The 21,297-nt window shown below is 39.6% G+C and overlaps 1 protein-coding gene across 1 annotated transcript in view; it reads left to right on the top strand.

Moving 5' to 3' along the window:
• Positions 1 to 21,297, top strand: part of EIF3A (eukaryotic translation initiation factor 3, subunit A) — a 33,261-nt gene that overhangs the window by 3,458 nt on the left and 8,506 nt on the right. The window contains exons 2-18 of the mRNA XM_006831400.1: positions 2,679 to 2,869; positions 3,034 to 3,170; positions 3,532 to 3,695; positions 5,784 to 5,983; positions 6,839 to 7,047; positions 9,232 to 9,403; positions 11,029 to 11,133; positions 11,587 to 11,685; positions 12,991 to 13,107; positions 13,285 to 13,470; positions 14,251 to 14,598; positions 14,909 to 15,013; positions 16,184 to 16,297; positions 19,589 to 19,711; positions 20,295 to 20,448; positions 20,774 to 20,958; positions 21,180 to 21,262. Of these exons, the coding sequence (XP_006831463.1) occupies positions 2,679 to 2,869; positions 3,034 to 3,170; positions 3,532 to 3,695; positions 5,784 to 5,983; positions 6,839 to 7,047; positions 9,232 to 9,403; positions 11,029 to 11,133; positions 11,587 to 11,685; positions 12,991 to 13,107; positions 13,285 to 13,470; positions 14,251 to 14,598; positions 14,909 to 15,013; positions 16,184 to 16,297; positions 19,589 to 19,711; positions 20,295 to 20,448; positions 20,774 to 20,958; positions 21,180 to 21,262 (2,692 nt within the window). The remainder of the gene's footprint in view (positions 1 to 2,678; positions 2,870 to 3,033; positions 3,171 to 3,531; positions 3,696 to 5,783; positions 5,984 to 6,838; positions 7,048 to 9,231; positions 9,404 to 11,028; positions 11,134 to 11,586; positions 11,686 to 12,990; positions 13,108 to 13,284; positions 13,471 to 14,250; positions 14,599 to 14,908; positions 15,014 to 16,183; positions 16,298 to 19,588; positions 19,712 to 20,294; positions 20,449 to 20,773; positions 20,959 to 21,179; positions 21,263 to 21,297) is intronic.

The following is a 21,297-nucleotide window of genomic DNA, read 5'->3' as shown; positions in this document are numbered from 1 at the left end:
CCCCCCCCCCCCCCCCCCCCCGAATTTTATTTTTTACAATGACATTGAGAAACCACACATCTGTCTCCTTTTAAAATGATAGATTGGGAAGGTGAATGATTTTCAGACCGTTTTGTATTTTGCCATCATACAGTGCTAGCTGACGGTTGCTGTTCTAGCTTGCAAGCATGTTGACAGCATGTGTAGCAAGTTGTTGCTAAGTGCCATCCAGTCAGTTGGGTCGAGTTAGTTGGGACTCACAGTGATCCTATATGGATTTTCTGAGGAGCGGCTTATGAGCCTGATCCCCTGACCTTGCAGTTAAATCTGACCATGCAGTGCAGCACCCTAACCGGCAGCACCATACCAGGACTCTATGTGGCAATAATCCTTAGTGTGGGCCTGGGCTGCCTGCCTATGATGGGTCCTTTTAGTGCTGCTGATGTGAGTTTCCTAATATAAAAAGTTTTGACTAATAAAGATTTTTGTTAGTTTTTAAAAAAATCTAAAATATCTAGGGTATCAGAAAATAATATTGGGGGTACTCCAGGAAGAAAATAAGGGCCACCCCCACCTTAAAGCAAGAAAAATTTATTATTACGACAGAGTCTCTGGTTGCATTGCATTGTTTAAAAAAGCCCCCCCCCCCCTTTAAAACAAGGAAGGTTTATTATTCCAACAAAGTATCTGATTGTGTTGCATTTTTGTTTCATTTAGTAGCATTTCTTTTTGTATGTAGTCAGATTGATTCAGTTAAAAGTAGATGATTAGATTATTGATTTGTGATATTGATTGAAGAGGGTTTGGGTTCTCATTTTCATGTGAAGGATATGCTTTGATGTTAGAAGGAGTGGCCTAGAGTATTAAGTGATGATACTTAATATTCAGTATGTTGTTTGTGATTTGTCCTGATGCAGATTGTTTGAAATACTGGAAACTTGCAGTATTTTGTGTGGTTTTTCTAGAAGAAGGAATATTGGGAGAGTTGAAAGAAGTGGGACCTTTAGTAAAGCCCCCAAATGGTGTTTGTTTTTGCCTAGCAGATGCATGGTAGATTTTTAGACATTATTGGGTTAATGCTTAAAGTAAAAAAAAAAAAATTCTTTGTCCAAGAGTCTTTTGAAGAGAATAAACAATGATTTATTAAAATATATTTTAAGACGTTTTTAGTTTTATATACTAGCATTATAGTGCTCTCAGATTACTTTTCATATGTGTAGTAGAAAGATTTTTGGGAATCATTAAATTTCAAGTTGTATTTTAGGCAGATGACTTGGGATAGCTAATATTTTTTTAGACTACGTAATACTTGTGCAAAAGAAAACAAAATGGAAAATGAGAAAAGGACATTTTTAGTCTTGGTGAGAAGGGTATGTATGTGGTAGGAGTCTTTTGCAGTGAACACTGTGCATAAAGCCTAAGATTACAACTGGATACATCATTGCCTCAGACAGAATACCTTCACACTCTGGGAAGAGTATATTTAAAAAGAACGATGGTTTCTTTGCTCTGTAATGTAATTATTAGTTACAGTTGATGGTTTATTTAGATGTTTTCAGTTTTCCCTGATATCCTTGTTCTGTTTCTCAGTCTCATTATGCAGGATATGCCATATTACATAGTCTTGTTTCCTTAGTCTCCTTTTTGTTGTGACAGTTTCCTAGACTTTGCTTGTTTTTGATGACCTTGACAGTTTTGAGGCGTACTGGTGGGATGTTTTGTAGACTGTCCCACAATTGGAATTTGTCTTATTATTTTTCCCGTCCTAGACCAGGGTTGTAGGAGGTTCCATGTTCATGGATCAGGAGACAATATTATCAAGATTATCTGTTGATTAGATGTTATTGCAGTCAAAGTTCCTGTGAGCTATTTTGTAGATATCAACAAACAAATTTTGACCTGATATGGAATGAAAAGGACCTAGACTAGAATACCAGCCCAAGACTGAAGAACAAAACTGGAAGATTCACACTACCTGGTTTTAAGACTTAGTAACTGTGTCGTTGTTAAATGCAGTAGAGTCACTTCCAACTCTTAGCGACCCCGTATAGGGTTTCCAAGGAATGACTGGTGGATTTGACCAGTTGACCTTGCTGTTCAAATTGATCTAGTGCTTATCTTGCAGTGCCTTACTTTAAAGGCTACATTTATCAAGAAAGCATTGAATTAGTGAGAGAATCAACAGATAGGTCCAGGAATCAGCATAGAGAACCCAAAAGTAGTAGACTCACACAAATATGATCAACTGATCTTCACAAAGGATCAAAGGCAATTTTAGAAAATGGCACAGGCCAGATCAGTGTGACTGGACTCATACTTGAGCATTTCTAGATTTGTTGTTGTTAAGTGCCGTTGATTCAGTTCTGACCCATAGCGATCCTCTACAGGATTTACAAGGAGCAACTGGTGAGCTTGAACTGCCGACTTTGCAGTTCAAATGGCTTTGCAGTCTGTAGCATTAACCCACAGCGCCACACCGGGACTCCCTTTCCAGGTTTACACATGGGTTTTTTTTTTTCTTGTGCCCTTAATGTTACCTGGAAAGATGTGGTTGATATAACAAAAGTGCGTGAAACCCAGTTTAATCTGTAGGTCATAATTGTAGAGTTTAGAAACTAAAGCAGCTAGTTAAACAAAGGAAACTTTCAACTTCTGTATATTATATAACTGATTTTAATTCCCTTGAATTACTTTCTTAGAGTTTCTTGAAGTTGGCAAAAAGCAGCCTGCTTTGGATGTCCTTTATGATGTTATGAAAAGTAAGAAACACCGAACATGGCAAAAGATACACGAACCTATTATGTTGAAATACTTGGAGCTTTGTGTGGATCTTCGCAAGAGCCACCTGGCAAAGGAAGGGTTATACCAGTATAAGAATATTTGTCAGCAGGTAAGAGGAAAATTGGGTTTTCTACTTTTAGTAAGTGCTTTAAGTACTTTTTAGAGGAATGTACTTTTCAAAATGAATATATTTTATGCTCCACAGAGCCTGCTGTTTTAAGCATTTTATTTCATTGAAAAAAAAGTTAACGTTTTGATTTTGTTTTTGTTTAGGTAAACATCAAATCTCTAGAGGATGTTGTTAGGGCATATTTGAAATTGGCAGAAGAAAAAACTGAAGCTGCAAAAGAAGAATCCCAGCAGATGGTTTTAGATATAGAAGATCTGGATAATATTCAAACTCCTGAGAGGTATCTGGGATAAACCTCCAATAATAATTTTGATGGTTAAGCCAGTGTTTTTATTTGTGTCTCCATCATCCTTATTTGAAGTAGATGTTTAGTCATAAGATTGCTGATCTTTGTTTAAAGTTTGTAGTAACTAAAAAGGTCACATAAGAATGATTGAGAAATCTGTTAAAGTAATAGAAGGATGTCTACTGATTTAAACATTTGTAATGCAGATTGGGAAATTCAGGTATTTAGATAATAAGTGACAACAGTAGTTTGCACAAAGCTCTAGGAAGACTTTGTATTAGTTTATGCTCAACATTGTCCACGGTAGGAAATACTGTTCTAAAATGGTTTCCAATGTCCTTCTCTGTGTTTGTAGTGTTCTCCTGAGTGCTGTAAGTGGGGAAGACACTCAGGATCGAACCGACAGACTGCTTTTAACTCCCTGGGTTAAGTTCCTGTGGGAGTCCTACAGGCAGTGTTTGGACCTTCTGCGGAACAATTCTAGAGTGGAGCGCCTCTACCATGATATCGCCCAGCAAGGTAAAGCAAGAACATGGAATCTGAGTCAACCAACGGGTTTTGAAAGTTTATTTAGAAATAGATTTTGCATAAGATCAGTTATTAAAATGGAAATGTTTTTGCATAGTACTTAAAAAATGAACTAATTTTTACCCTTGCTGAAAGAGTTTATCTTAACTAATAATAAGCACTGTTCTACTTAGCTAGTAAACAATTTTCTTAACTACTAAAATAATATTTCCACATGTTTTGTTGTAAGTAAGATATTGCATAATTATAGATGGACTGAGTAAGAAATTATTTCACTAATTAAGTTGGTTTCATAATAAAATTTACTCCAGTAGTGTTTGAAGGATCTTTTAAAAATCTTGAGAATTTTCCAGGTGACTGAAAAAGTAAAATGGAATTTCTGATTCCTTTCTGGTGAACTAAGTCAGTGTTCTTCCATGTCTTTGGGCATGCTACATATGGGGCACAGTCCGTCTCTAAGGTCTCTAAGCTCTGCACTTCAGAGATTCTCTGAAAAGTACCTAGTTTTCCTTTCTGAAACAGTGTATGACTAATATAGAAGTAATCCTTCTCAGTGACTTAGGATCATCATGGTAGACACTTAGTTATGTTTCTGGGTTCACCACTTGGAATCTGGGGAAAGGATGGCCTTGAAAGTGATTTTTCTAGCTTAGTCTCTTTCTTTCCTGTGCTGTCACTTGATATTCTTTCCTGTTGTCAGTGCAGCTTTTTGACTGGAGTGGCTGTAGCACAAGCTCGTGTGGCCGGTTTCAGATAGAGAGGCATTGGCATTAGGTCATTCAAGTTTGAAATGACTTGTGACTAAGAATGTTTTACTTGGAATGTTAAAATATATGTTTTGTTTGGCTGACATGGCTAGTATTTAGGAATTTTTCACTGAACAAATTAAACTGGGGAATATTTACTTGAAGTTAAACAGTATCACTTTGGTTTAAAACCTGTTGAAATAAAAGTAGTACCACGTTTTTAAAAGAAGGACAAAGCAACAAACTTAGTATTACACATTTGCTTGTTGCTGTGAAGTGCCGTCGAGTCGAATCCGACCCATAGTGACCCTGTATAGGGTTTTCCAAAGAGCAGCTGGTGAGCTTGAACCGCCGACCTTGCAGTTCAAATGGCTTTGCAGTCTGGCACATTAACTCACAGTGCCACACCAGGACTTAGTGATTTTTAATGACAAGCAAGTAGTTGTAAATTATATCTACATCTGTGGACACAGTTGAAATTAGGCCCCATAACCCCTCAATCTGCATTGTGCTGGTTTAGTAACTAGAACATAAAACAGGCCTTGAGATTGGTGCTTCCTGGTTCCGTCATGGCCAACAAAGTGAACTGGGAATGGACCCAAATTTGTAAAATGTGGGTATACCAGAATGATAACTAGAATGGGAAAAATTATGGGTCTGTGTCATGCTAGAAATGGAATTTCTTTGCTATAAAACAAGGGCAGTGTGCACATTACGTACCAAGTCTCTTGATGGAAGAGACAGCAGTGCCTGCTTCAGAGATGGTGGTGGACCATGCCACTTTGAATGGGTTGCTCTCCCCATTGTCCTGGCATTTTTACAGTCTGCTGCATCAGCCTCCTGAATGGCCTCAACATGCCCCTCCTGAGTCTCCCATTTCAGGCCTCTGACCTGGACTTGGTCCTGTTCTGCTTATTGTTCTGATAAAGCCACATTATACAAATTGGGTCCATGCTTTGTTCGTCATGACTGAACTGATGCAAACCCATTTGAAGCCCTAGTACAAAACATGTAAGTGTATTTGAGACCCTTTTTATTCTCTTGGGATTTGAGAGATTAGATCTTTGAAAGATAAATCTCTCCTAACTCTAAATTTTAATAGATTTCCCCATTGTAAACTGTCCAAGAACCATAGTCTGGCCAGCATTGATGACTCCTTTTATGCTTCTTTGTTTTGTTCTGATTCAGACAAACAGATAGGGCGTGTGAAGGGAGTGGTGGAGCCAGTCACTTCTAACGACTGGTGATGCATTTGACGAATTGTGTTAAAATAACTGAGTTTAATATATAAAACCTGTCAAAAGAATTTCAGTTTTACAAATATGCTTTACAGCTTTCAAATTCTGCCTCCAATACACTCGTAAGGCTGAGTTCCGAAAGCTGTGTGACAATTTGAGGATGCACTTGTCGCAGATTCAACGCCACCATAACCAGAGTACAGCCATTAATCTCAACAACCCTGAGAGCCAGTCCATGCATCTGGAAACCAGACTTGTTCAGTTGGACAGTGCTATCAGCATGGAGCTGTGGCAGGTGTGTTCTGAGTTAGAGGAGCTTTTCTTTTTAGTAGTAGAAGCTGTGTTTTTTTCTCTCTCTTAATGAGTATCTTTATCTTAGTTGCTATTAATTAATAGATAATGTAAGTTTGAAAGTTGCTTAATGGGTGTAGGAAGAGTTTCTGGTCAGGAAATATTTTGGTTCTAGCTCCTTATATGTGATCTAGACCTCTTCTGTACACAGCTGCATTCTGTCTGAAACAGAACATTGGCAGTGCAGCCGTGAGTGTCGTCTATGGACTGGTACCACTCTGGATATGTTGGTTACTAGTCTCTGATGGAATATGTACAGACGAGAATGTGCACTCAGAAAATTTTGTGGTAACTTTGTGTCCATTTAGTCTTAATAATAATAAAATTGTAGTTTGTCTTTTTCCATACTTAGTAGTAATTTTACTAGGTTTCATAAAAAATATCGATTGACCACATAGTGGAAATTAAAAACAAAATTTGTCCAGATAATTTGAGGAATGTTGTACTCAGTGAAACTGGTATTCTTTAGATAAGTAAAAACATTTAGATAAATGAAACATGGTTTGGTTTTCCATTCTTTCCCTATAGTATTTTCCTTTTGTGTAGGGATACCCATATAAAAATACCCAATGAACTAAAAGAGGAGGGAAAAAAGTTACTCAGTAGAAAACAAACATGCGCACTATAGAAAAAAGTAGATGAGTAAAAAGAACCTTTGCACACACTGATCACCCAGAACTACACATGAAGGCACTTTATTTGCTGCTTTTAAATTTCTTAGCAGTTTCATATTTCATGCAGATGTGAGTTCGATTTTTTGTTTGTTTAGAAGTCAATGACTAACTTATTTTAATTTTAGGAAGCTTTCAAAGCTGTGGAAGATATTCATGGACTGTTCTCCTTGTCTAAAAAACCACCGAAACCTCAGTTGATGGCAAATTACTATAACAAAGTCTCCACTGTGTTTTGGAAATCTGGAAATGCTCTTTTTCATGCATCCACACTCCATCGTCTTTATCACCTGTCTAGAGAAATGAGGAAGAATCTTACACAAGAGGAGATGCAACGGTAAGAATGTTGCAGTTGGATAGGTGAAAAACCAATAACCTCTGGTAGTATGTGCTAGGTCAGGCTTTCTCGACCTTACCACTCTGGACATTTTGGTTGGATCATTCGGCACATGGTAGGGTGTTTCCACAGTAAATGTCTCACACACTGCTTTTTGTGGGCAACGCTCTTTATTTTCACTAGCTGACTTTTGTCTCATTGATAGCCAGTACTACCCAAAGCCCAGTTGAGACAGCTGAATTAGTTACGTTTTTGGAAAGACTATCATCATGAAAGTGTTGTGTCCCATCCAAATCTGTAGACTTTATCTTACGTAAAATTCAGACAGAAACTGCTTAGCTCCCATCCAGTAATACTCTATGTGATAATGAGCCAAAAATTACCCATACTCTGGCTGTAGAATTTTTTTTGAATCACTTTTAGAAAAGACAAATACATCATTTTTTGACATAATCTCCTTGATTTTCAGTATACTTTGTCCATCTTTAAACAAGCTTTTGTATTCCTTTATTAAAAAAATGCTTTAGGCTGATCTGTGAGCCATAAGTACACCTCTATCTTTACTTCTTCATGAAAGTTTTATCTTTGCCCTCGAAAGACTGCTTTCAGGGGAACAAACAGGTGTAGCTTTCATGGAGCAAGATCAGGACTATAGGGAAGATGCTTTAACACCTCAAAAGGAAGTTTTTGTATTATCAACAGTGTGGGCAGAGGTGTGAGGGATGTGCATTGTCATAAGATCACAATACACTTGGATAGGTGTCCTCTGTGTTTTAATCTGACGTTTAGGTGTGAGCATCTCACTGTTACAAGCACTGTTGATTGTTGAACCTTTTTTCTGATAGTGTTCCAATTTTGGCCCCTTGAGAATCCCAGAAAACTGTCAGGATCAATTTCCAGCTGATGGTTGACTTTTGAATTTTTTTCTTGGTCAGCGATTGAGGTTGTTTCCATTCCTTACTCTGCCGTTTATTTTCAGGCTCATAGAGATGAATTCATGTTTTGTCACCAGTAACGATTTTTTAAAAGATTTTTTACCTTCCTCTCTAGTATTGGTCCAGATTTATTCGCAGGTGTCCAGTTGCTCTTCTTTATGCTCTTCCATGGGTTGTTTCAGTATCTGTCTCACACAAACTTTTCAAAACCCAACTCTGTCATAGGCAGAGGCATGGCTGATTTGCAAATGATTGCCACTTTATCCACTGTCACTTGTCTGTTCAACCGAATCATTTCATGTGCATGCCCAGTGTTGTCATCCGCCGTGGGTTTGGATGAGTGTTTTAATATAAACAGTGTGGATAATTTTTTTTTACTCATATTGTAAAATAATATCTGTTGAAGGCTTGGGAGGGATGTGTGTGTATGTATGTGTATATGAGGGTACTTCAAAAATGCATGGGAAAATGAAATTTTCCAAAAAACATATGGAAGCTCTCTCCCCCCATGTATGTATATGTTATTGTTAAGTGTTGTCAAGTATGGTCTGATTCATAGCAACCCCATCTAGGGTTTTTCCAAGGAGGAGCTGCTGATAGGTTTCAGCCACCACACCAGAAGTCCGTATGTGTGTGTAGGTGGGTCTGTAATAACACTAATAATTTACAGACTATTTTTTCTTTTTAACATTATTTAGCCTGTTTGGTGGGAGCTCTGTGGCTCTGTAGGGTAAGCAGTAAACTGCTGTCTGTAAGGTCCATGGTTGGAGTCTACTAGCCACTCCGCAGGAGAAAACATGAGGCTTTCTGCTCCTGCAGAGATTTATGCAAGCTTCAGAAACTGTATATACTATGCCCCTTGTGAGCTTTTTTTCTCTTAGTCATTTTTTCCTTTAGTTTTTGAGTTTCCTTTTGTAAGGAAGTATGGAGTATGCAAATGTACCTTTACTCCCATTTAAACACAGCCGTCTTGTTGCTGTTGTTAAGTGCTGTCGAGTCATTAGATATCTGGAAAACAGTTATAGTAGTTGAGTGAGTGATTTCCCAAGTATTCATTTAGTATGGAGTATGAAGTAATTTTAATTACGCTCCTAATGTGGTGGTATAATAGTATACCAATATAATGAATGTAGTTTACCCTTGGTGGTGAAATGTTACCAGCATCTCTTACCAGGTGATTGAAGAGAGAAGCTTTTCTGCCTACCAGGTGACGTTCACAAGTGTAACAAGTGTAGCTTTGTCTCCACAGAATGTCTACTAGAGTCTTGCTGGCCACCCTTTCCATCCCCATTACCCCTGAGCGCACGGATATCGCTCGTCTCCTGGATATGGATGGTATTATCGTTGAAAAACAACGCCGCCTTGCAACGCTTCTGGGGCTTCAGGCCCCGCCAACACGAATTGGCCTGATTAATGATATGGTTGGTATCAGTTTGAGCATTTTCATAGCTTTGAACAGAAAACATCATGGTCAGGTTAAATAGTTTATGGCTGTTGTTGTTCAGTGCTGTCGAGTCAGTTCCAACCCATAGCTACCCTGTATAGGGATTCCGAGGGGGGCTGGTGAGCTTGAACCGGAAGTCTTGAGATTCAGACTGGGCTGTCCAGCACGTCCGTATCATAGAAATACTAGTTCCTTTCTCAGCACTGACTGCCTCCATGTTTGATTCTGCTGCACCGCTCCCAAAGTTCAACTTGGTGTGCTTATTGGGCACATTGTTTATGGGGCAAATGTGAAGATAATTTGTAATAAAAGGCAAAAGCAGTGTTCTGATTTTTTTTAATGAAAAATGTGCCAAACTAGATGTCCAAGTCTACCCTGCCCTTGAGCAAGTCTATGCACATCACACGTTGAGTGTAAAGTGGTCTGTTAGGAACTGACTGAGGATTCCATGTTTGGATTCTCATTCTTCCCAAAGAAGGTGGTGTAGGTAACCAGATTAGCTAGCTGCCAAGGGGCATTAGTATCTTGGTGAGTCAGTCCTGTGTATTAGACCTGGGTTTGGGATAGTGTAACAGAATTTGTGAATAGTGATTTTATATCTCCGGAGCATGTAGAATGACCGGTCTAACCTATCTTGGCACATTCTGTATCGGAAGCAGAGATGCTGAGTGGAGAAACCCAAGTAATTTGCTTGGTAGGAATGAAATTAGAGCTAGGAACATTTTATTTGAGTATCTATAGCCATCTTACCCCAGTAAAGACTAAAGGGTCCTTACAAGGGTGTATTCCAGTGTTTGGAATGCCAATCACAACAGCTGTTTTGCACTGCAGTAAAACTTAGACTAGAGTGCCCAGGTGTGAGGTCATCTTCCTCTTGTGTGGCTGGACACTGCTGGAGTGAGCTGAGTCTGGGACCCAGCTTGGATGGGACAGCCTCCTGTCCTCATAGTCAGGTCTTGCTCTGTCCTTGGGGCAGCTGCTTCTGGCATGTGAAGGATTGAGGCCAGATGTAGTTCCCGCTGTAAAGAAGCACAGTGGGAAGTGTAGTTTTCATAAAATGATTCCACTCTTTTCTGTTTTGTAAATGTAGTCTACATTGTGGAAGGAAGTTGAGTTTTATTCACATGTAAAGTTAGAAACCTTATGACAAAGAGTACAAATTATAAAAGTAGTTGGGCGAGTCCTCAAAAGGTCCCTTCCAGTCACTGCTCCTGAATATTATTACCTGAGACTAGCCATCGTCCTGATGCTGTGACGCCACAGGTTCCTTCTGCTTGTTTGTGTATTAAGACTTAAAATGATGTATGAACTACTTTTGCTCATCACGATGCATATGAAATTTACGTGTGTGTTGTAGGTAACTGTTTATTACTGTGTGAATTGCTTTTCACTCTAGGTAGATGAGTGATTTGGGGCAAGAGATTGAATATGCTAGTACTTTGGATTGCTCTTTGCTAAATTGAAAGGGACTGAAGGTTAGACAGTTTTCAGTCATTTTTTTCTTCCAGATTTGAAGTCTATAATTTTATTTTATATTGAATCCAGTATTGCAGTTGGAAATTTTTCTTCAGCAATTGTCCCTTTTGTTTTGTTTGTTTGTAGGTCAGATTCAATGTCCTTCAGTACGTTGTCCCGGAAGTGAAAGATCTTTACAATTGGCTAGAAGTTGAATTTAACCCACTAAAGCTCTGTGACAGAGTCACAAAGGTAAGCCCTAATGTTTCTTTTTGGGAGGACATGACCATGTTCCTAGCTTAGCATCAGCCAGACCTGCTGTGGTTTTGGTTGGTTTGTGGAAAAATAGAATTAAACAATAATGGAAATTCCCATGAACTTTGTGAAGTCACCTAGTATATTTGTTTAAAGAAAAGTCTTGTCTTGTGTATGTGAATTCACAGCACATTTCATTGTCTTTTTTCTTCATCTTGAGAACAAGGATATTTCTGGTGTGCTAGATAAACCTTTGGAGGCCAATTAGCAGTGTGGCTGATCTAGCCATCACTGCCAGTCACCTTCAGACATCTCAGCAGCTTTGCATTACAGTTCCGATCTCTGTTGTATGATGCCTTTGTATATTTCAACACATTGAAGTATTTGCACACAGTCTCTTGTGTCTGTTACAGAAAGTATAATTCATTTTTAATGTAATGGGTTTTATAGGTTCTAAATTGGGTTAGGGAACAACCCGAAAAGGAACCAGAGTTACAACAGTATGTCCCACAACTGCAAAACAATACCATACTACGCCTTCTGCAGCAGGTAAAAGTATAACCTGAGTTTTTAACTGTCTAAATGTACCACGATTGATACATTCTGACTCTATTTCTGTTTTTTTTTTTTTTTGCTATTTGTATAGTCCTCCCATGCTTCTGTGACTTTATAGATTGAGAAGTGCAAGTACACGTAGGGCTTATGTATCGAAAGCTTTAATAGCCTGGAAGATGCAATTAATGGATCCTCCCTCAGTAGTGAAGGAGGTTGTTGTTATGTGCCTTATACTTATAGCGACCCTGTACAGGGTTTCTGAGGGTGTAAATCTTTACGGTAGCAGAAAGCCTCATCTTTCTCCCGCGGAACAACTGGTAGTTTCGAACTGCTGACCTTGTGGTTCGCAGCCCGATTCGTAACCACTTCGTTACTCAAATCAGACCTGCCTGTTAGTATGTTTTATTTCAATTAACTTAAGTAAGCTTGAGTGTTATGGTTAGTGATTTGGCTGAACTATTTTCTATTTTGGTTTCTCTTTTGTTGAATTTTTGGTTTTCTGTAGGCGCTCAGGTGGAACAGTTGTTAAATCACTTGGCTGCTACTGACTTTATCTAGGTTGGTGGTTCAAAGCCACAGGCTGCTCTGTGGGAGACAGACACAGTAGTCCACTTCCGTAAAGATGGTTTTAAGTGCCATCAGCTGAGTTCTGACTCACAGTGACCCTGTATAGGGATTCTGAGGAGCAGCTGGTGGGTTTGAACTGTAGACCTGTGGTTTGCAGTCCAGTGCTGATCGTATAGCGCCACACCAGGAGCCTTGGAAGTCCTATGGGGCAGTTCTACTCTGTCCTGTATGTCGTTGTAAGTCAAAATCGACTTGATGACAAGAAGTTTTGGTTTGTTTTGTTTTAGTGTTGTATTTGTGCACATTTCATTAGCCTGCTTTCCTTTTTATATGTAAGCAGTGTTATTTCTGATGTGCTATACAAGTTGTTGAAGGCTAATTAGCAGTATAACTAAATAGTAATGCTGCCAGTCTCCTTCAAACAAATACATTTGATAAATGCTCTGATGAGTTAAATTGCAGATCTCCAAATACGTTACCATTTAGGGTTTTGTTTTACTAAACTGGTTGAGAAAAGATGATTCTTTTGGAGAATAATATAATGTGATGTTTCAAAGCAAGGAGTTGAAATTGACAACCTTGAATTTAGGATTCCAGTGTCAGTAGTTACATGAATTCTCTGGACGTCTTCCTCCTCCCCCCGGAAAAAAAAAAAGGGCATTGTACTTCTCAGGGTTATGAAAGTGGAAGAAATACAGCTGGTGTTATTGTTAACCTTGTGTTTTTATGCAGGTGGCACAAATTTATCAGAGCATCGAGTTTGCTCGTTTGACTTCTCTGGTTCCTTTTGTTGATGCTTTCCAACTGGAACGGGCCATAGTAGATGCAGCCAGGCACTGTGACCTTCAGGTAGGTGCTGTCAGGGACACTGAGATGGATGGGGAGCCTCTGGGGGATAGAGAGCCTGTACGGAGTGGGTTTCTAAAAGATTGGTTACCTTTTTTTTTCATCCAGAAGTTGCTTTGTGAAATGCCTTTATATTTGATTGTAGGTTTACCTACTGATGGTAATGTTTCATTTTTCAAGGTTCGAATTGACCACACATCTCGGACCCTTAGCTTTGGATCTGATTTGAATTATGCGACTCGAGAAGATGCTCCCCTTGGTCCTCATTTGCAAAGCATGCCTTCTGAACAGATAAGAAATCAGCTGACGGCCATGTCCTCTGTACTCGCAAAAGCACTGGAAGTCATTAAACCAGCTCATATTCTGGTAGGCATCTGGGACAAGCCACCCCTGGAGATTTTATGGGCTGCTTAGGTCATGTCTTTTATGACAAGGTTTGAGATGATGTCTGAGAGAAGGGACTGATGCACTTCATTTAGTTGTGCTTGGTAGTTTTGTTATGTTATCAAATATCTGTATCAGACATATGAGCTACCGTGCATGAAATAAACCACAGATAATGTAACAAACCATGAATAGTTATATAGTAGATTATTCCTGACTTAGAAAGTGTGTGATTGTGTGGTTGGTTCTTCAGCTTCATTATTGTTAAATATTGATGAGGAGAGTAGTACTGGAGTTCTGGTGTGGCATTGTAGGATAAGCACTTGACTGCAAGGTCAGTTTGAACCACAAGGTCGGTGGTGCAAACTCAACAACTGCTGCTCTCAAAACCCTTATCCAGGGTCGCTATGGGTCAGAGACGTAACAAGTTTACCACCCAGGAGTCTTGGTGGCACAGTGGTTCAAAGTGCTCAGCTGGAAGTTGAACAGCTGGCAGTGCAAGCCCACCAGCAGCCCCATAGGTTAAAGATGTGACTTGGCTTTTGTGAGTTGTGTAGTGTTAGAAACTTGGGGGTTTGATAGAGTCAAATTGACTTGATAGGTTTTGTACCACGGTATTCGGTGTGGAAAACTCATGAATAAATGAACACAGAATGGTAATTTACATTTTTGTATTAAGTTGATTGATTAATTTTTATGATGTTTAATGCTGTGTGCTATGCAACTTTTAATGCTTGTTTCTTAATGCATGTGTTTTTGAAGCAAGAGAAAGAGGAACAGCATCAGTTAGCTGTCACTGCATACCTAAAAAATTCACGAAAAGAGCATCAACGTATCCTGGCTCGCCGTCAAACAATTGAGGAAAGGAAAGAACGGCTTGAGAGTCTAAATATCCAACGTGAGAAAGAAGAATTGGAGCAGAGAGAAGCTGAACTCCAGAAAGTACGGAAGGCTGAAGAAGAGAGACTGCGACAGGAGGCAAAGGAACGCGAGAAGGAGCGTATTTTACAGGAGCATGAACAAATCAAAAAGAAAACTGTTCGAGAACGTTTGGAACAGATCAAGAAAACAGAACTGGGTGCCAAAGCGTTCAAAGATATTGATATTGAAGTATGTAGCATGTTGCTCATTGCATTTTAGTTTTATGCAGGTCTTTGGTAATCTTAGAACCACAGTTCTAAGTGATTTGATTATTTTAGGGGATCCATTAACTAATGTGAGTAAACATTTGTTTTTAATCAGTATTAGTGGCAGTTGAGTTTAGTAGGTAGGTACCATTTTACAGATTGGAAGATTAAGATGTTGAGATGGCTTAATTTTTTCAGGTTTAAGAAAAATAATTCAAGATTTAATTCTAGGAAGTTATTATATTGACGTTTGTGTTGGTCTGTTCTCAGTAATGATGTTGCTCCCTCCCCAGGATCTTGAAGAATTGGATCCAGATTTCATTATGGCCAAACAGGTGGAGCAGCTGGAGAAAGAAAAGAAAGAGCTCCAAGAACGTCTAAAGAATCAAGAAAAGAAGGTGGGTGAATGCTGGTAAATTTTAAAAGAAAAAAAAAATTTGATGCACTTAACATTTTAGAGCACTTTTAGGGTTACGTCCCCACTCTCCCTCTTGCACACAGTTCTTTCAGTTATTAAAGCTTCTCGCTTCAATAGTACTAAGACGTTATTAACTCTTACGTCTATAAGTTGCCCTGGCATCCCCTCTGCGGTGCAGTCCTGGGTCCAGTTTGACAGTATCCTGCAGAATGACATCACTGTCCTCAGATTGCCCAGTGCTGCCCTTGTGTCTTCTTTCAACTCCTGACAGCCAGAGGTTCTTTCGTCCTTTGTAAAACTCTGCCTTTTCTCCTGGTGTTGTCAGAGCTTGAGAGCCCATTTCTTTTATTTTTGAAAAATATTCCATTGTATGGGTGCATCACCTTATAGGTGGACACCTTGGTAGCTTTGAAATTTGGGTAATTGTGGTTAAAACGAGTATAAATGGACAGGTTTATGTGTAGACAGAGTTTTTAGTTACCTTGAATAATACCTAGTAGTGCGATTTGCTAGGTTTTGGATAACTAGTTTATTAAATATTTTGCTTGCTAAGAAGCTCCCCCAGATTGACCATACTGTTTTGAGCTTTTCCATCAGCGATGACTATGAGGGTTGCTTTTCTTCACGATCCTTGGTAGCATAGTGTATCTGCTGGTATCTTGTTTTCATTTGCACTTCCCTAAGGAGCTCTGGTAGCGTAGTGGTTACGAATCGGGCTGCGAACCTTAAGGTCAGCGGTTCGAAACTACCAGCTGCTCCGCGGGAGAAAGATGAGGCTTTCTACTCCCGTAAAGATTTACACCCTCGGAAACCCTATACAGGGTCGCTATGGGTCGGAACCGACTCGATGGCACATAACAACAAACAACAAGTGATGTTGAGCATACATTCATAGGCTTACATACCATCTGTGTACCATTGGGAGGGGGGTGTCTTTTTTGCCTATTTTTGATTGGATGTCTGCTTTCTTATTGTGAGTTCTCAATATTTCTTGGCTTGAAAGTCCTTTATCAGATACATGTTTTGCAAATATTTTTTTTCCATGTGGTGGTTTGTCTTTTTCGTCTTTTAAGACTGGTAAATGTCAGCAGCTTGCCAAATCACAAGGTTGTTTTTTTGTTGTTGATTGATTGTTTTTATATCATTTAAGATCGACTATTTTGAAAGAGCTAAACGTTTGGAAGAAATTCCCTTGATAAAGAGTGCTTATGAAGAGCAGAGAATTAAAGACATGGATCTGTGGGAACAACAGGAAGAAGAAAGGGTAAGTGTACACTTAATTGTGGTCTTTCTGGATTATGTGGGATAATTGGAGTCCTAGTGTGGTGCTGTGGGTTAATGCACTGGACTGCAAAGTGGCTGTGAGCCACAAGATAGTCAGTTCAAGCTTACCAGCTGCTCCTTGGGAACCCTACAAAGGGTCATTATGACGTGGCAACTGGCTCCACGACCATTAGTAACAAGAACTACAAAAGAGAAGATTAAAATTTTCTGCCGGTAATGGGACTGGAGTTTCAAATTTTAGGGTATTCTTTTGTTAGAAAGGTGTTTTAGTGACTGGGTACTAAGAGATTGGTGGAAAGTATCAATTTCCACAGAGAATCGAAAACAAAAGCTGTCAATACAAATGCTAGCTCAACAGTTGTATGCCATACAAACTCCCCAGCTTAAAATACAGAATTCATGAGTTTTAGAATATTCACAAACTTGGGTCACTCTCACTCCCATCTGACTTTATCCCCCAAGTGTAACTCCGTATCCATGAAGTGTTCTCCCCACTTCTCACCTCTCTTGGTCATGCTGACCCTGTATATGGTTTCCAAGCCTATAAATCTTTGAAGGAACAGAAAATGTTTTTCTCCTGTGGAGCAGCTGGTGGACCAAACTGCCAATTCTGTGGTTGATTGTCCAGTGCTTACTGTAATCTATTTTCTGTCTCTAGATTTGCTACTTCAGGTCCTTCCACTGGATGGAATCTTCTAGGATGTGGCCTCTTGTGGCATGTTGTTAGGTGCCATCAAGTCGGTATTGACTCATAGTGACTCTTGTCGATGTGTGGTTGCAGCAACTTCTGTATTACCTTTAGTTAAACTTGACTCGCATGGGGTGTTAACGATACTGTCCGATGATCTCCACATCCCGATGGGTCACTCTCTTTGGAATGGGCACAAATACAGATGTCTTCCAGTCAGTTGACTTCCAAATTTCTTGACATAGATGAGTTGAGTGCCGCATCACTTTATTGGAAAAATTTTCAATTTGTATTCCATTAATTCCCAGTGCCTAGTTCTTTACCAGTAACTTCAGTGCACCTTGGACTTCTTTTCAGTATCATTGGCTCTTTCATATACTATCTCCTGAAATAGTTGAACACTGACCATTTCTTTTGGTACAGTGACTCTTGTGTATTCCTTCCATCATCTTTTGATGCTTTCTTCGTTCAGTATTTTGCCCAGAGAATCGTTTAATATACATTTAGGTCGAGGTTTGAATTTTTTCCTTCAGTTCCTTGGCTTGAGAAATGCGGAGCGTGTTCTGCCCTTTTAGTTTTCTAACACCAGGTATTTTGTTATATTTTGATTTTGTCTTCACAAACTGACTTGAAATTTTTGGTTCAGTTCTTGTACCTCCTCACTTTTTCCGTTTGCTTCTAGCATCTCTCTGCTGGATAGTAAGTTTCAGAGTCTCTTCTAACATCCATTTTGGTCTTTTTCTTCTTTCTTGTCTTAGTGACTTTTTGCTTTCTTCCTGTATCATGTTCCTGATGGCATCATCAACTCTTCTGATCTTCACTCTTTACTGTCAGATGGTCTCTAAATTCAGATGGGATATATTCAAGGTCATATTTTGGATCTCATGGACTTATTTTCATTTTCTTTAGCTTTTAGTCTAAATTTGCATATGAGCAATTGATATTCTGTTCCACAATCTGCCCCTGGCCTTGTTTTTACTGATGATATGGATCTTTTCCACCATCTCTTTTGCAGATGTAGTCAGTTTGATTTCTGTGTATTCTCTCTGGTGAGCTCCATGTGTATAGTCATCTTTTACTTGTCTATAATAAAATAGGTATTTGCAATGAAGAAGTCATTGGTGATCTGCAGTGTCGTTTTTATCACCAAGGCCATATTTTCCAACTACTGATCCTTCCTGTTTGTTTCCAACTTTTGCATTCCAATCGCCAGTAATGATCAGTACATCTTGATTGCATGTTTGATCAGATTCATGCTGAAGAAGTTGGTAGAATTCTTCAATTTAATAATCACTGGCTTTAGTGATTGGCGCATAAATTTGAACTCCTGTGGTTACACAATTTATTGTATAGCATTCTTATCCTGTGTGGCATTTCCCTGATGATGCAAAAGCAGGGATTGCACATGCCTGCAAGGACCAACTGTGTACCAACAATGTGGGCGCTGGTGCTGTTTCTTTAAAGTAACTCCAAGCAGGAGACAGCAGAGGTGTGGGGACGGTAGTGGGAGGAATTTGCACTCTTCTTAGTTCCACCTGATTGTTGCTATCTGCGGACTCCGGAACAGTTGTTGCAGTCTGGGGACTCTGAAAGTTTTGCCAGGTCGTTTCGTTTTTTAAAGATGTTGAATGTTTTGTGATGACTTTGTTGATAAAGAAATACTGTGAACACTTATTAGAGAAAGACAAAAAACACGGGACTTGGCATACAGCTTTTTGTTCTATCAGTTGTACATAAAAGGGGAAGCTGTTTGGTGGCTTTTAGGGAAGAAGAAATACATTTCAGTACACCATATGTTTTCCGTGTGGTAAGGTCCCCATGGTTAGCACAAGCATATTGTGTTTAACTGAACTTACAGACTCTTGGTTTGAACTCACCCAGTGGTGCTGGGTAAGAAAAGACCTGGTGATCTCTTCAATCTAAGATCCAGCTGTGAAACTCCTGTGGCTCCACTTCTATAAAATACGGGGTTTCTATGAGTGGAAATCAACTCATTGTTAGCTAACCATGAATCTGGTGGTATTTCACATGTGTTAAAGTTTTTTCCCTTTATAATTTCTAGTGTGTGGTTTGTGCTGTGGGTTAAACGCTAGATTGCTAACTGAAAAGTGTATGGTTTGAACCTACCAGTCACTTCATGAGTGAAAAACGATGTTGTCTTCTCTCATAAAGGCTTCTTTATAGCCTCAGAAACCCAAGGGAGCAGGTCTACTCTGAGACTTGACAACAGTGGGTTGTTGTGGGCTGTTGAGTCTGTTCCAAGCCAAAGCTGCCCTGCATGGGTTTCTGAGGAGCGAGCAGCTGGTGGGTTTGAACCGTCAGCCTTTCAGTTAGTAGTCCAGTGCTTATCACACCAGTACACAGTGTGTGAGGGCCCCCATAAAAACTTCTCAGGACTCCTTTATTTGCTGTTTGTCTATCCTGGGACCCGTTGTCACAGACCTTAGATTCCTTTAAATTTGGTGGCAGGTTGGAAACGGCTGAGCAGATACGTCTAAGTCTTCAAGGGTGTTTATCTGGAGTTGGTTAAGGGTTAGATTAGTTACTGATGATTGCTTGTAAGTTTGCATTTTGTGTTTTCAGATAACTACCATGCAGCTAGAACGCGAAAAGGCTCTTGAACATAAGAACCGAATGTCACGGATGCTTGAAGACAGAGACTCGTTTGTGATGCGACTCAAGGACGCACGGCAGTCTGTGTACGAGGTGAGCACAGTCTCAGGGAAGCGTTTATCTAGGAGCTTTCGTGGTCACTTGGACACATCGCTATGTTTAATGTAATTCAACGTTTGGTTAGAGTCCTGGTGTGGGGTGTGGGTCAATGTGCTGGACTGCAAAGTGGTCCTCAGAAACTCTGTACAGGGTTGCTAATGGGTCGGAATCGACTTGATGGCACTTGGCAACTTTGGTCATTCAAGTAATACTTTAATAGAAATTTCTTAACTATTTTAAAGGTGAAATCATCAGCCATCTCTTAAATTTTTTCCTGAGGGTGAAAGTGGGCTACATAAAGTATCGTTTGAAACAGACTTTGCTGTTGGATTCAGAAAGACAACTAGGTTAGAATGTGTTGACTTTAGGTTCGCATTTAATCACTAGATACGTTGTTGGATGTAGGTAGTAGTATCAGTTTTCCAAATTATTGACATGCTAGAAAAAGTACAGTAGTCATTTGGAAGTTGCGTTGGTTATTTCCGGCATTTTAAGAAACTTGACTTGCAAATTTAAGGTTGCTGCTAGTTTCTGGCTCTTGAGAAAAAATGCTTTTGGGGGCCTTATTCAATTGCAGGAAAAACTCAAACAGTTTGAAGAGCGACTAGCAGAAGAAAGACATAATCGCCTGGAAGAACGTAAAAGGCAACGGAAAGAAGAACGCAGGGTGACTTATTACAGAGAAAAAGAAGAAGAGGAGCAAAGGAGGGCTGAAGAACAAATGCTCAAAGGTACTTGTGGACTCTCAGAAAGGCTGACGTTAGATCCAGCTGAGAACAGTCTGTCTGTAGAAAATAAAAGATTCTTGGTAAACTGACTAGTTCTCAGAACTTGGGAACTACTCTTAGCTTGTTTCTACTTTTTAAATGCTCCTTAAAATTGATGCCTGTCTATTCCTTGATGCTAATTAATATTGAGATGCATAATATTTGTTTTGTTGGACTATTTAGCCATTTAGATCATTTTTCAACAAGAATTTTCTTGTGTAGAGGCTGCCTGCTTGATAACAGGCATACGCTGGGGGCAGGCACACCTTGTAACCAAGACATTTTCTAGAGCGTGAAGAGAGAGAGCGTGCGGAGCGAGCAAAGCGCGAGGAAGAGATGCGGGAGTATCAGGAGCACGTCAAGAAATTAGAAGAAGTAGAAAGGAAAAAACGCCAGAGAGAATTGGAAATCGAAGAGAGAGAACGTCGTCGAGAAGAAGAGCGAAGGCTTGGTGACGATCCACTTTCTAGAAAGGTGAGTTTTAAAACCTGGCTTTGATTTATGTGTTGGGAGATTATCAGCTAGTTTTTGTGGGTGGGACAGTTTTGGGATCAGTTTGTGGTGTCTTAAAGGCAAAGGTCCTTAAGGTGAAGACCTGGGGTTTTACAGGATGAAGTTTAGATGACTTTGTCAGTAAGAGTGTCTCATGAAACGAAGCTCTAAGGACTGCTGCTTGTTCCCTGTGCTTGCTGCAGGATTCTCGTTGGGGAGAGTCAGAGAGCACGTGGAGAAAAGGACCTGAAGTGGAATCTGAGTGGAGACGGGGCCCACTAGAAAAGTAAGTGGGGCTGAGGCCACCACTATACGCCTGTC

The sequence above is a fragment of the Chrysochloris asiatica genome, unplaced genomic scaffold (assembly GCF_000296735.1).
Source record: "Chrysochloris asiatica unplaced genomic scaffold, ChrAsi1.0 scaffold00003, whole genome shotgun sequence".
NCBI lineage: Eukaryota > Metazoa > Chordata > Mammalia > Afrosoricida > Chrysochloridae > Chrysochloris > Chrysochloris asiatica.
The sequence above is the reverse complement of the archived record's forward strand: the minus strand, read 5'-3'. Positions and strand labels throughout refer to the sequence as shown.